The sequence below is a fragment of the Melampsora larici-populina genome (assembly GCF_000204055.1).
Source record: "Melampsora larici-populina 98AG31 unplaced genomic scaffold MELLAscaffold_24, whole genome shotgun sequence".
Classification (NCBI taxonomy): domain Eukaryota; kingdom Fungi; phylum Basidiomycota; class Pucciniomycetes; order Pucciniales; family Melampsoraceae; genus Melampsora; species Melampsora laricis-populina.
The window spans coordinates 55,896-70,084 of NW_006768788.1; the positions used below are offsets into that span (position 1 = coordinate 55,896).

A 14,189-nucleotide genomic window follows, 5' to 3' on the forward strand; every position below is an offset into this window, starting at 1 on the left:
TTTGAGGTGTGTTGGTCTCTCTTAAGGAAAGTGGGACTTGTCTGTTTTGAGATCCCTCCAAGATGCTCCTCAAGATCCAACTTCATATTGGCAGGGTAGAGTCAAAAATCCATTGGGTGATAGGTAGGTCTGTATGACCTAATGATATTAGGTTTTGACTTAAGTCTTCAGGTGTTTGTTGAAGTCACTCTTGTGCAAAGGACTAAACAAATGGCCACAAGCCATTACATAAGCTCCAACTCCCAGAGGCTCCATTTGTGGACTGGAAGTTCTGCTTCTTGGAGAGTTGTGATTGGACTTTTACACCTCTCCTTGAGTGCTGAGCAGGTTCAAAGCCTGTATTCCTCAAAAATCCATAAAAAAACACCAACCTTGGACCACCCAGAAATAGGAGATCCCAAAGACATATGGAAGTGGTTGGAGCCCCAGCAAATGTAATGGCCCTTCCTAACATTTTCTTTTGTTGTGTAGTGATGTTTATATTGCCCAAAAACAAAAAACATATTGCAGTGGTTTTAATATTGATACAGCTCACTTCTCAAGCCAAAATTCTTGTTTATGAGGTAAGTCCCTTGCATGAGCCTTGGACCGCCAGCAAAGGACTTGGTTAATTCTGGACAGAGTGGTTCTCAAAAACCAATCCCCTGGAATGGGGCCCTTCACTACCCCAACCCATGCATTCTTGACTACAAGTAAGGAGGGCACAACTGGGTGGACACCACATAGAATCAAAGTACAGATTGAGTTGGTCTGAAAGATGACCCAGGAATGCCGGGCTTATCTGCAATCCAGTTTCACCTACATAGGCTAGTGTAGAATGGAGTGATTACACCTCTTCCAACATTGCAACCGCGCTGCTCAAAAGTGCGGGAGCAAAGCGGGTTGTGCATCCACTCATACCCTCGCTATGCAGGGCGGAGCCTGCGCACCGCGCAGCAAGGGTCCGAAACCCCAGAGCGGAGTGAACCACTCCCCAACGGGCCGGGGCTTGGGCTGCCCCGCTATATAGCAGAGCCTACCCGCACCCAGGTCCCAGGTAAGCCCTTTAACCAACGTTCTCCAACCTTCTTGTACATCTATTGTGATATCAATCTCACTACCTCAAGATGGCAACTGGCGGTTGGACATCCCTTTGAACTATTGACCAAGTCCTGTATACAACCCCCTGGACAACATTTTGGCACTGGCCAGCTTGTGGTTCACATTTCCAAGATATAAGGTACGCCTATAGGTTTTTCTCTTATCTCTCTTCAAGATAAGATTGATTATTAACCAAATCCTTGTCATAACGTTTGATCGATCATTGAAATCAACAACACCCTTGTCAATATCTCCCATCACTATGCCCCCCTCCAAAAGCATCTCACAAAGCTCGACCTCTACTCCAAATACACTTCAGGTCCCAGGTAGGTCCTCTGGTAGAAGTCTCCGACCTGCCAGCCCATCTCGCACCCAACCTGGTTTCATCGCAATTCCCAAAGACTCGTGTGTCACTTTAGCTGTATCATCCAGCCCTGGTGATGGATCTCCAGGACCCCTCGTCCATTGACCTGCATCACCCCGACCTTCAGCTCCGATCAGCAAAAAGAACACTGCCCCACAGGCCAAGCAAGCTCCAAAAGGAAAAGTAAGTTGTTTTGATCGTATGATGATCAAACTGAAGCAATGAACTTACATTCAAACTGTATGTGTCACCTAGAATCGCTCTTCAACCAGCAAAAGGGCTAGATCAATATTGGTCTCTGGCACTTCATCAGCAGGAACTTCTCCTCCGCGCAAGAGACCCAGAAAGGATGTAAGTCAATTTCTACTAATCATCTTAATGTATCAATCACATTCTTTTCTAATCCATCTTCTACCTTCATTCTCATTCATTTCCAATCCACCTTCTACCTCTATCACCTTTATCTTTCTTCTTATCCAATCGTTTCATTTCAAACTCTTGTTTAGGTCTATGAGGTCCCAGCCAATGTTGACATGGATCAACATTTGGACATCAAGATTGTTGAGACCAAAGGCTATATGAAATCTAGGAGCGAAGACGTGAAGCATCTGAAATCCTATTTTTATCCTCCTAAAGTGTGTATATTTCTTTTTTCACTTGTGTGATTTGTTTATGTGTTACATGGCTAACATTCATAATAATTCCTTTACCATCGGCACTTGTAGGGTCTTGCATACAAGTGTCAATGGTGCAACAATACGTATTTGGCTGGGTTAACTGCGTATTATGGCTTATGGGGGCACCGCGATGGCAAACAGAATTGGCCTGAGTGCAAGATGCGTCACAAAGCAATTGCTGCAGGCGTCGTTCTTCCGCCATCTTACACTGAGAAACTCAAAGCTGAAAGGAAGGTCACAAAGGGAAATCTCAAAACTTACTTTGCTGGCCCTAAGTTCTCAGCCGAACTCGTCAATATGATTTTGGTAATGTGGCTGGTTTGCCATGCCCTTCCATGGGCTCGTTTCAAAGATCCATCTCTTCACGCCGCTTTTCACACTGTCAATTGGGGTGGTACGCTTCGATCCAGAACCTGGGCCGCAAAGCAATCCGTCATCTTATTTTCGGGATTGCACGACCAGGCTATTAACACTGTGAAGGTAAGTATCTCTAGCTTTATCAAGTTGACTTGTACGGAATGCGAGGTGTGTCAAAGTGACAATTCAATTTTCAAAAATTGAAATTTCAGAATCCCCGGGTCAGAAATTGATAAAACTGGAATAAACATCAGATTTAACCCCAATACTGGTCTGAAACCGCCTGTATTGGGGATAAAACCTATCTTTCTGCCAATTTTCACAATTTCCAGACCACAACTCAAATATCGACCACTGACTTGGCACTTTGGCACAAATAATACATGAAAATTTCAAGAAATCGATTTTCATCATGTCAAACTTCACATATGTATAAAACAACAAAACCCAATACCTAACCGTACCACAAGTTCACCTTTTGGGTAAATGCACACCCATCAAAACCTAATGTGATCATTACTAAGATCCCTACCGAGTCAACCATAGAGAAAATTTACAACCAATCACTATCAGCTTTCACCTATTCCACAAAGTCTATATCCCTGGGACCGGGATAGACGAAAGCCCCGGTCCCAGGGCTTGTCTTTCTCTCCAGTCAATCGACTGGAGAGAGCCACCTAAGCCTAGGTGGTCAAACTCTAATAGAGAGACCACCTAGGCTTAGGTGGCCCTCCCCTCCAGTCGATCGACTGGAGGGATGGCCCTGTGGGCTGGAGCCTAAGCCTAGGTGACCCCAGGGCTTGTTATCCAGTCAGAACAAAGCCTAGGGCCACCTAGGCTTAGGTGGCCTTCTCCTCCAGTCAATCGACTGGAGGTAAGGGGGTCCCTAGGCTGTGTTCTCCGGTCAATCGACTGGAGAACAAGCCCTGGGACCGTAGGCTTAGGCTCCAGCCCTGGAGAGCCATCCCTCCAGTAGATCGACTGGAGGGAAGGGCCACCTAAGCCTAGGTGGCCCTAGGCTGTGTTCTCCAGTCGATCGACTGGAGAACCAGCCCTGGGACTGGGATAGACTAAAGCCCCGGTCCCAGGGCCATCCCTCGAGTCGATTGACTGGAGGAAGGGACCACCTAAGCCTAGGTGGTCTCTCTATTAGAGTTTGACCACCTAGGCTTAGGTGGCTCTCTCCAGTCGATCGACTGGAGAGAAAGACAAGCCCTGGGACCGGGGCTTTCGTCTATCCCGGTCCCAGGGATATAGACTTTGTGGAACAGGTGAAAGCTGATAGTGATTGGTTGTAAATTTTCTCTATGGTTGACTCGGTAGGGATCTTAGTAATGATCACATTAGGTTTTGATGGGTGTGCATTTACCCAAAAGGTGAACTTGTGGTACGGTTAGGTATTGGGTTTTGTTGTTTTATACATATGTGAAGTTTGACATGATGAAAATCGATTTCTTGAAATTTTCATGTATTATTTGTGCCAAAGTGCCAAGTCAGTGGTCGATATTTGAGTTGTGGTCTGGAAATTGTGAAAACTGGCAGAAAGATAGGTTTTATCCCCAATACAGGCGGTTTCAGACCAGTATTGGGATTAAATCTGATGTTTATTCCAGTTTTGTCAATTTCTGACCCGGGGATTCTGAAATTTCAATTTTGAAATTTCAAGTTGTCACTTTGGCACATGTCGCATTCCGTAGACTTGTACATTTTGCTGATATATTTATTTAAATGAAAATTGACCTAGGAAAACAAGGGTAAGTTTTGCTTGGTACACGATGTTTGGACTACAAAAGGCCACCGCTATGCCTTCATTGGAGCCACCGCGAATTTCATTGACAACGACTGAAATTACCGTTCAACACACCTTACCCTTAAAATGGTGGCTTGGCGGCATTTCGGTGCCCTTCTAGCCAGGCCAATTGGACGCTTTCTCATTTGTCACGGGCTTCATAAAAAGATATGTACTTGATTTCATTTATTGCAATCTTTTATTGTCCTGAATTCTTTTTTTTAATCTTTCTTACATGCTTGCTCAGGTTACCTACAGTGGCGGAAACAACAGACCTATGGCTTCTGAGATGCAGACGATGTTTGCTTGTGCTGAAGACCCGGCCACGTGGAGTCCATCTTCGCATCACGTGAAGTGCTATGCCCATAAGCTCAACCTCACGGTTGGGCATGGGCTCAAGTTAATGGGGCAGAAGGTTAGTGTAGCTAAACCTGGTATACCTCATGGTCAGCCACTTCCTATCCCAGCGCTCGAGGCCAACGATGGCGAGGATGAGGTGCAAATTGACGACCCAGAATCAGAAGACGAGGACGACACTGGTCTACCTGAAACACCCGATGGAGTTGATCAACAGGATACTAATGAGGGATTGGAAATCTCTGGTAATCTTTGTGAAAAGGACAACTTGGTGGCCATGGCTCTCTCAGAGGTGAGTATTCTTTCTCTCTCTCTATATATTTGTCTTCAATATATTTGCTATTTTTGCTAAGTAAGCTTGATTTCTTACTGTTTAGGTTGATACTGTGAGTGGCCAGATAGCCAGCAGTGCAGCCAGAAGAAGCGACTTCCAGTCACGTTCGACTCGGATGGGTTATCAAGGCCGTATGCTCAAACGGCCTTGCAAAACCCGCTGGAACAGTCACTACAAGAGTCGCAAAGTGGCTTGTGAGGCACAAGAGGTAAGGCACATTATAATCTGAAGATTAAATTAAACTAACACTAACATTGTTTTGTTCTGTTAGGTAATCAACTCTATGCTTGCCGCTGATTGTAAAGCTTTTTTTAAGGGGGTCAACATCTCTTCTGCCAAATGGCATGCAGTGGAATTGGTCAACAAGCTTCTCAAGGTGTGTTTTTCTCTCTTTGTTTTATTAAGACTGTCTATTCAACTTATGTTCATCTTTTGTAGACTTTTGTTGATGCCACGTCGCGAGTCAATGGCAACGGACCAACCGGCTGTATACTCTTACAGGAATACAAATGCGTCATCACTGAGCTCAACAGCCATCAAGCCGATGCCACCGAATTCAAAAGCCTTGTGGGTGCGATAGATGAGATGATTCTATGGCTAGGCAAGTACCCGGAAGAGGCGTTGCAGACCAATAGTATCCTTCTTGCCACTATCCTTAACCCTTGGTTCTGCGGGAAATTCTTCACTGTACATTATCCCAATTTCGAGCATGCTGCCAATTCGGCAATCAATTTGGCTTTTGACTGTATCTTACTGGAAACTGAACATTGTGACACATCCCCATCAGCTGACGAGGGGAATGCTGCCGATGAGGAACCCGATGACTTTGATATCTTTGGCTCTTCCAACAATCCAACACCAATTTCCAAACCTTGCGCAACTGGCACGCGATTACCTTTCTATATCAGCTACCTTGTGTGCTTGTGAGCGCACCTTCTCCGCTGAGGCTGACATATGTACTCCATCACGCCCAAATATGCTTCCAAAGACGATGGAGCGTCTTGTGGGTTCTCAGTCTTGGTTGAGGAAGGGATTGTCCCTGGTGGCGATTTTGAAGAGGACACACAAGCTCTTCAACACTATATTGATAGCTTGGTAAAACACAAGAAGGTTTAATTTTAATTTTAATTTTCATTTTCTATCAATAGCTCCTGTTCTTTCTTATTACAAGGTTCTGCTTCTATTTGTTATTTATTTTTTGTTGCTTGTTCCTTTCATCACTTTTATTTTGTTTGTTAATTTTTTTTAACTCGTGAATGGATTTTTTGGCTTCAATGAGGTGTGTGCGGCGCTTTATAGCGTTGTGCGGCACTATATAGCGGCTCAGAGTGGTGCGCCGCTATATAGCGGTGTTCTTAGTGGTTACACAACTACAAACTCCCAAGTGAGAAAAAAAAAGAGCGGTTGAGTTCGTAGTGCTTTAGAGTGTTACTGGCGCTCTGCACCTGAAATAGCCCGAATTCTTGTGCGTAGCGTAGCGGTTGCGTTGTTGCCTCTTCAAGAAAAAACTCATGAAGGTGTCAAGTTTCAATCTAACAAGTAACTGTGTTTCACATCCTAAATCCATTGATTTAGATAGTGGGGAACAGTGGACAAGTGCAGATACTGGTAACCATCGAAATCAATCGCACTACAACTTTTTGCAGTGGAGCTGAAGCTGTTAACGCTCAACAGAGTGTGCCTCCTAAGCCCCCAAACGCAGCTGTTAACGGTTGTAGCCAGCTTGCAGGAGCTGTGCTATGGTGATTCAGTCTATAGATATGTTATAAAACCTCTGCGTCAACGTGGTGACACAGCAAGGCCGTCTGGAAAACCACTGCATCCACGGTTAACTGGCCTGTAGCGTGTTGCAGCACAGCTTACCCAGTGTGGTTTGTGTTTTACCTGATCAATTGTCTAGATTGCTACATCACTGGTTACAAGTATCTGCACTTGTCCACTGTTCCCCACTATCTGAATCAATAGATTTAGGATGTGAAACACAGCTACTTGTAAGATTGAAACTTGACACCTTCATGGGTTTTTTCTTGAAGAGGTGTAATCACTCCATTCTACACTTGAATGACATACTGCGCCTGTGGCAATACCTGAAGCTTCCCGCCACAAAGCGCAAACACAGAGTGTCTTGCTCTGCATGCACCCCAGTCCTAGCCAAAGAGCAGGTCTAAGTGCCCCTCCTGCGCTACCGGCTTCTCTGCGCTCATATAGCCAAGCACAGTTTTAGAAGGGCAATTTCAAGGCTTGCTGTGCTCTCAAGTTTGGCATGATGTATCCAGCAAGCCAATCTGTAATCTGCTAAAAGCTTTCAAGAGACAAATATCAGAACATGCCTCTTTGGTTGGATAGTGGTTGATATTCTACCGCAGATGAATGATTGAGATCCAAGAAGATTTTTTATGCTGATTGATCCCTGTATGTTGGTTTTACCTTCAACGTATGGTTGGGCTTCTCCCTGCTCAATAGGCATACACTTATTCCTGTGTTCCCATGAAATTGAATTATGGAACAATCCACCCCGCTCTGAATACCAAAGATCATATGTGGCGGGGCACAAACGGTGTGGGTGTGTCTTGTAAGCGGAGTGTGAGAGGGTGTGGGGTGTAGCAGGATTGCGCCCTGTTACAAAGAAAGAAGATAAAAAGCAGATAAAAGTGCAGAGCTTCATGTGTTGCATGTGGATGTAGGATAAGTTAGTTTGATACAAGCACAGCTTTCTTACACTTGTGGGGAGAAGTCAAAACTGTAAGTTGTGCATCCAAGTTACAGAATCATATAGTGTAAAGTGAGAAGCCAAAGAGAGAGTTTAAAAGGTGTTGTGTGGCAATGATCAATGTCATTTGCTTCAGCACATTTAACACCTTAGTTAGATAACTCAACCTCTTTATCAAAGACTCTAGTCATAAAATCCTTGTGTGGAATTGCCCATTATATCATTATGAACAAAATAATGTTATCATGGGTATGGTACCTTATGGGTTCATTCAGTTTTTGCGCATTCAATCCATCAGAAAGATCAATGAAAGGCATGATTGAAGGGAGCAATTTGCATGGTGTGGTACAAGATAATGCCCAAAACAACATTCACAACAGGATCAAGGCATTGGAAATCTTTGCGCCATTGAATGAAAAACCTAAATATGTATCTAATCGAAGACCTTGGCATTCAATGCTTGGTGATCTATTCACTGGTATTGTGTCACCCTGGGTAGGACCAAGTGCAATTCAAGAACTTTGTAGTGATGCTCAAAAGTATCATTCAGAAGTGAGGTTGATGATTCCAGAATTGATACATCTGAAAGATGAAATGGGAGTCCGACTTGTGACTCAAGAACAATTGAGAAAGATCATTGTCAATCTACTGGAATTTCTACAGCAAGATCATTTGGAACTTTATGAAAGACTTTGGAGTCTGAGTGTCCTTAGAATTGTGCAGTCTTTATTACCAATTGGAATGCACAATCCAATCAGAGAAGATCCTAACACAGGTGGAGTCTCCCGGGGTGGATTGGAGCTCTTTCTGTTGAAGGGTGTGTTTCATTTGTAATCTCTTATGGACAGGACATATCTGTATTGATTTTGTCTTCAGAGCTTGAATTTAAGCCTAGGGTGGAGAGCGTGGTAAACAGGAAGATACAAATTTCCCCTGTAGATGAAGGTAAGAACCACACCACCTTTTCATTTGCATCTTATGTGCAACAATGAGATGTGGGGAGCTGACATGACAAAAATGATCTCAGCTGTTACTGAAGCTCTTAAGCGAGTTGAGCTTGTTGTTACCATAAGAAACCACCTTTTGAAGACTCAAAAAAATCGTCAAAACTCTAAATTATTGAAAATCCATGACCAATTGATTCAAAATAGGTCCCTGAACAAACCAGGGATCATTGAGTCATTACCTTCAAAATCTATGCATCACAGATTTCCAAAAGATACTCCGGATGAAGATATCCAATGTTTTTCTTGTGTCATCCAACACCTAGAGTTATTTCATGGGTAGGAGATCTGCCTACCAGCAATTTCACACCACACAATCAGGTGTAAGATCCCTTTGGTGAAAACTGAATCTCAGGTGGGGGTAAATTGTGGTTGGTCACTTGTTATTAAAAAAAATGGAGTCAATTCAGACTTTTATTGTACTGGTGTTTTTGGGATACTTGACAGTCATCAATGGTTTGTAGCAATGAGGTCACAGCTGTTTACCACCATGCCAAATTCATCCCATTTCATTCACTTCTGTCACAATTTTTTTCTTTTTTCTCTACTTTTGGTTTCCCTCTTATCCCTAGTTACCATTCCTTTTGATATCCATTGTCCATTTGAAAATGTGGTTTGATCAAGCAGTGTAGTTTCATTCTTTAGTGCAATATTTCTTCTCATTTTCCTTCCAAGAAAGGCTATGTTCAGATCTATTGTTTTTCAATTGTTTGACAGCTTGTTTCTTTGCATATTCCACTTAGGTCATCAAAATTTAGCCATCATTCATGAGCTTATATGTGTCCTCTGTCTCAATCCTTTAACTGTGGCACTCATTGTTGTGAGGTGTTATTTTTCCATCATGCCCGCTACCTCCCTGTAGGGTGTTCATATTCTCATGGGGAATTTATTACCCTTGGCATCGCACCTTGATACATTGCCCAAAATCATTGCTTTGGATCTGAAATAATTTTCTCTGAGTTTCCCAATTCATGTCTCTCCATTTTTCCACCAATTCCATTTTTTCAGCAGGTGAAATTTTGTATGGTGTCAAAAATTGTCCTATATAGGGTACTGATCTGAGGAAGTGCCTTTTGATCAAAATGCACTTCTTCACATCACTACCCTATATAGGGGCATTCCTGGGTCCTGTTACAGCCTTGTACCCAGGTGCAATATGTAAATTTAAACTGTCTTTTTGACACCAGAGCATTGGGTGTGAAAGAACATGGTGTAAAAGTCTTTGACCTGGTAAAGATTTATAGTTTTCCACTTGATACATTGTGTGAGCCTACTAGCGTCTGTTGGGCTAGTAGAGTCAATAAAAAAGAGACAGAAGTTTAAACAAACTTCTACTAGACTTGTGGGGATTACAATGGGCGTAGAAGCTTTACTTGTAATAAACAAGTAATAACTTCAGTTAAATGCCCCTTTAATAAAGGATTTTACGCCCAGGGATTTTGGGTAAGTGTTCTTATTAGCAACAATTAAAATGGAACAACTGACGCGCAGTTCTCAAGCCTGAATTGAGTCACTTCTTGTACAAAGAATGATCAATAAAGGAGGTGTTAAGGTCTGTCTTAACACCAGGAACTTTAAACTCTGACTAATAGAGGTTCCCCGTGAATTTAGAGTTTCTGATATCAGAGGAATCCCCAATCTGATATAAGCCTTACGTGTGATTCCACCAAATGGATATTACAAAAATGGCTGATTATGGAGTCTAATCAGACAGAAACAAGGTTTATATGTGCACACAATAAAGTCAACAAGACACAAGGTTGAAGATTCAAAGTTTGTAGAATCTAGATGTTAGACAAAGTTTAAAAGTTCTAGGAAGATGAAATGAGCAATTTGTAAAGTTGTTGAATGTTAAAGTGATGATTCAAAACTGGTGGGATCTTCAGGGTTTATATAGTCTGAACCCTGGGAATCTTTGAGCTAGAAGTGCGCAAAAATTGTGGTTCTAAGGTTAGGTTAATTACAGTAACACAGTTACTATTGGTTTATAAGTATATTTCACTTGTTACTTACATGTTACATCTGTGAAATATATGTAGCTTTGGTTCACATCAAAGTTGTGTACGTACACACTCTTTGATGTAAGTTTGCACATGTTACATATGCCAAATCATATGTAACTTGACTCTTGAAACTGAGCCTTGAGTTGTAATTGCTGTTTTCAAGGTTTTTCATTATATTTGTCGCCCATTGGTACGCTGGTTTAGTACTCAGGGCTGACACATTGTACTGTCTCAACTTGGTGCAAACAGATTGAAACCTTCTAAATGAATATGGCGACTTCCCTCTTATCTGGATATCAATTTTGAGGGACTTACCAGAATATACCACAATCTATCCACAAAATGCTTACTTCGCATAATGTTCCCCCTAGCTCTGTGAAAGCTTTCTTATACACTTCAAGAAACTTGATTCCACATGATCAATCACTCACTAAGCCTCCTGATTGAGCCTTTTATAACAAATGATGTTGCTATATTGAAAGCCTCCAAGACTGCCATCCAAAAACCGCAAACTCACATCTGACAATTGCTTCAAGGACTTTCTCTGGTGGAGTCCGCCTCAGAGTCAAACACAGCCTGGCCAGCAGATCAATGACTGATGCAGTACTCCAGAAACCATTTATGAAGATGACAATTGCCACATACCAAATGTGGACCAATGACATAGTGGCTGGAAACTATAAGGTGGTAAAGTTGGTTGATCCTGCGGATGCTGAAGAAACAACCCAACACAATGAAGTGACACCTGCTTCTAACATCCAGTATGGAACAGCTCAACAAAATTAATCATCACCTGCTTCTGATGGAGACACTTCTGATGATCAATCTGATGACTCTTCTGAAGTTGACTTGCTTGACCTCTTTCCTTCTACTCAAACTCAATGATACAGTGACATTGATTTTTAATTTTTTAATATGCCTACCACCTGGTCCGTGGAGCTCACTCCTGACATGTGAGCGTGTGAGTGGATGGAGTAATGCTTGCAAGTCCACTCACAATAGGCTTGCAAATTTCCTCAGTGGCCAAAGTGCTTGGTCTCACCGGTTGAACTTAGCTTAGATGGGGCCGGGCTTAGCCGCCCTTTATGGGCCACGACTGCTCTGAGCCCTTGTCTCAGCAGTGCTGTGCCATTCAGCAAGCTCAAACAACCACAACCAACACAACCAAGTTACCAACTCATACGCACTCATCAACATCAGTCTGGAAAGTCCACAGGCCAACACCAGGTGCGCAGACCTTATTACCTACATCCTCCTTTGAATGTGGGCATTTCAATTCGCAATCAGATTCTATTTTTGAAATATATCATTTATTCAAGAAACAAAGTATTTTGCTCCCTTGGCAACTTCCTATCTTGTTAGCTTCCAACACCCATCCCAAAACAGTCGCAACAACCTTGAAAAAAACTGTCTCACTCACACGTTTCTCACAATGTTTTCACTAGTTTGTCAAAGGGATGAGCATGAGATACAGATTCACCTCAAGCCATTGTGTAGCCTTGTAGCTGTGTTGAATGATTCATCAATGCCCTTGTCTCATTGATTGTCAAATATGCTGTGTTGAATGATTCATCAATGCCCTTGTCTCATTGATTGTCAAATATGCTGTCCTTGAGTTTGGTTAGTGATATGAGTAGCACATTAATTGGAATGTACCTTGGACACCAATGATCAAGTTAACTTTATTTAACTTAAAAGCGTACAAGAATCTATGAATCCTGATGTTTTGAGCTTGTTTTTGTAGCTTCAGGAAAATCTGCAGCTGAAGCTACCTACGATGAGCCCACAAATTGTACTCAATCATATTTGTGGGCCTTGAGTCTGTTGATAAAATGATCTGCCAATTGAGATGATTCCATAAAACAAACTGTGAAAATTGTGAGACCCTGACTTGTATGCTGGGCAAAGACCCCACACCACTTGATCTGTACCCCCTTCATTGGGCAACAAAGACTCATTCTGTAGGATTAGACTTGACAATCCAGCACTATCCGTAGTTATTCTTACATCTCTTTATCTCTCCTTCCCAAGTTTTGATTTGTTTGGTTATGCTGCAGCATGGGCGTTCTATGCTTGATAACTCCTGGGTTTTCCTTCACATACACAGCTTGATTCCACATACATAACCTTTCATGTGCTTAGATAGTCTGCTCATCTTCTTGTCTTTGAATTGTCAGAAGTTCTTTATACACTTAGTATGAGCACTATGGGAAGTTTTGGAAGAAATAAAAAATGAGATTTTTCATCAAGCAAACCAGAAATCACTATTGACAAGCAAACCCAAAGTAACTATTCACAAGTAAGAAGAAATATTCACAAGTAAAAAGAAAATTGAAAAATATGAAAGACATTGGAAAAGGACCATTGTAGAGCATGTAGGCATAAACTATGTCCGTAAAGTCCTGAGCTTTTGGATAAATGGCTTCAGATCAAACACTGCAGTGTTTGAAAGTTTCAGTCCTTGGCATTTTAACTTGTTGATTTGATTTTGTTCATAATCCTTGTCCGCTAAGCATTTTGGGAAGTGTTTTGGAGGATGACAGTAGAGTAACTCAGCTTGTGTCAACTGACGGCGCGGACCACGGTCAAGTGCTTTTGTTGCAGCTGTCCATCCTCGAGCATCAAGTTGAGAATCCACAGGTGATGTATCAAGTTTGCCAAAGAGTTCATCCACATCAGCTGATTGCCAAACCAGAGGTACACAGACATATTTCCCGTCCTCAATCTCATCTTCTGAATGAACAATTGGGTTTGACAAATCAATCAAAGGTTATTTTCATTTGGAAAATGTTTCTTGATGGATGTGTTGTGGATGGCTGCTACCTAAGAAGGTCAACCCATTTTTACAATCAGTTAATCAATGATACAAATACATATCAATGTAATTGATACTCACTGTTGTTCTTGATTTCTTTTGCGAGGTCTTCCCTTTCGATCATGCTCTTTCATTGTCCATTGGATTTGGGAATTTAGAAGTATCAGCCGCATTCTCTGCGGAAACATACTCACGTCATTTATTTGAATACCATCTCTTGAATATTTTGAACTTATTTTCTGGAGTAACCTGAGAATCTTTTATCAAGTAATCATCAGCATCACCACGTTTATAACATTTTTCCCACTCCTTAAGCAAGATTGTCAACATGGCTTCATTCCACTCATATGACTTAAGGGAGCTGGTCCAGTCAAAAGTACATTAGCTGAAACCATCAAGAGCCAAAGCATCTTCACACGTGGAGGCAACACTATTTGAATATTTGACCTTGGAATTCCGGATTGCCACTTGAGAGGTAAATTTCACTGGTTGGATCTTTGACATCGCAGCTCAAGCGGCATCAGCCTTGACCTGTGCAAGTTGATTCAAATGTGGCATTGGGTGTTTGCGGCAAAAGACCGCTAGAGCTCTCTCAACATGATTGTCAATGATTGCTCTCCTATCATACTTACATTGGGTCCAGGTATTGATCTCATCAACTGACGGGGGTGAGGGAAGGGTCGGCTTAATATCTTGACC

At 42.2% G+C, this 14,189-nt stretch overlaps 1 protein-coding gene across 1 annotated transcript; it reads left to right on the forward strand.

Moving 5' to 3' along the window:
* Positions 1–7,893: 7,893 nt before the first annotated feature.
* On the forward strand, positions 7,894–8,660 carry MELLADRAFT_107515 (uncharacterized protein; the record flags this gene model as incomplete). The annotated part of the gene is made up of 2 exons (XM_007411161.1): positions 7,894–8,485; positions 8,545–8,660. The coding sequence occupies 2 exons, from the start codon at positions 7,894–7,896 to the stop codon at positions 8,658–8,660; spliced, it is 708 nt and encodes a 235-aa protein (XP_007411223.1).
* Positions 8,661–14,189: the final 5,529 nt, after the last annotated feature.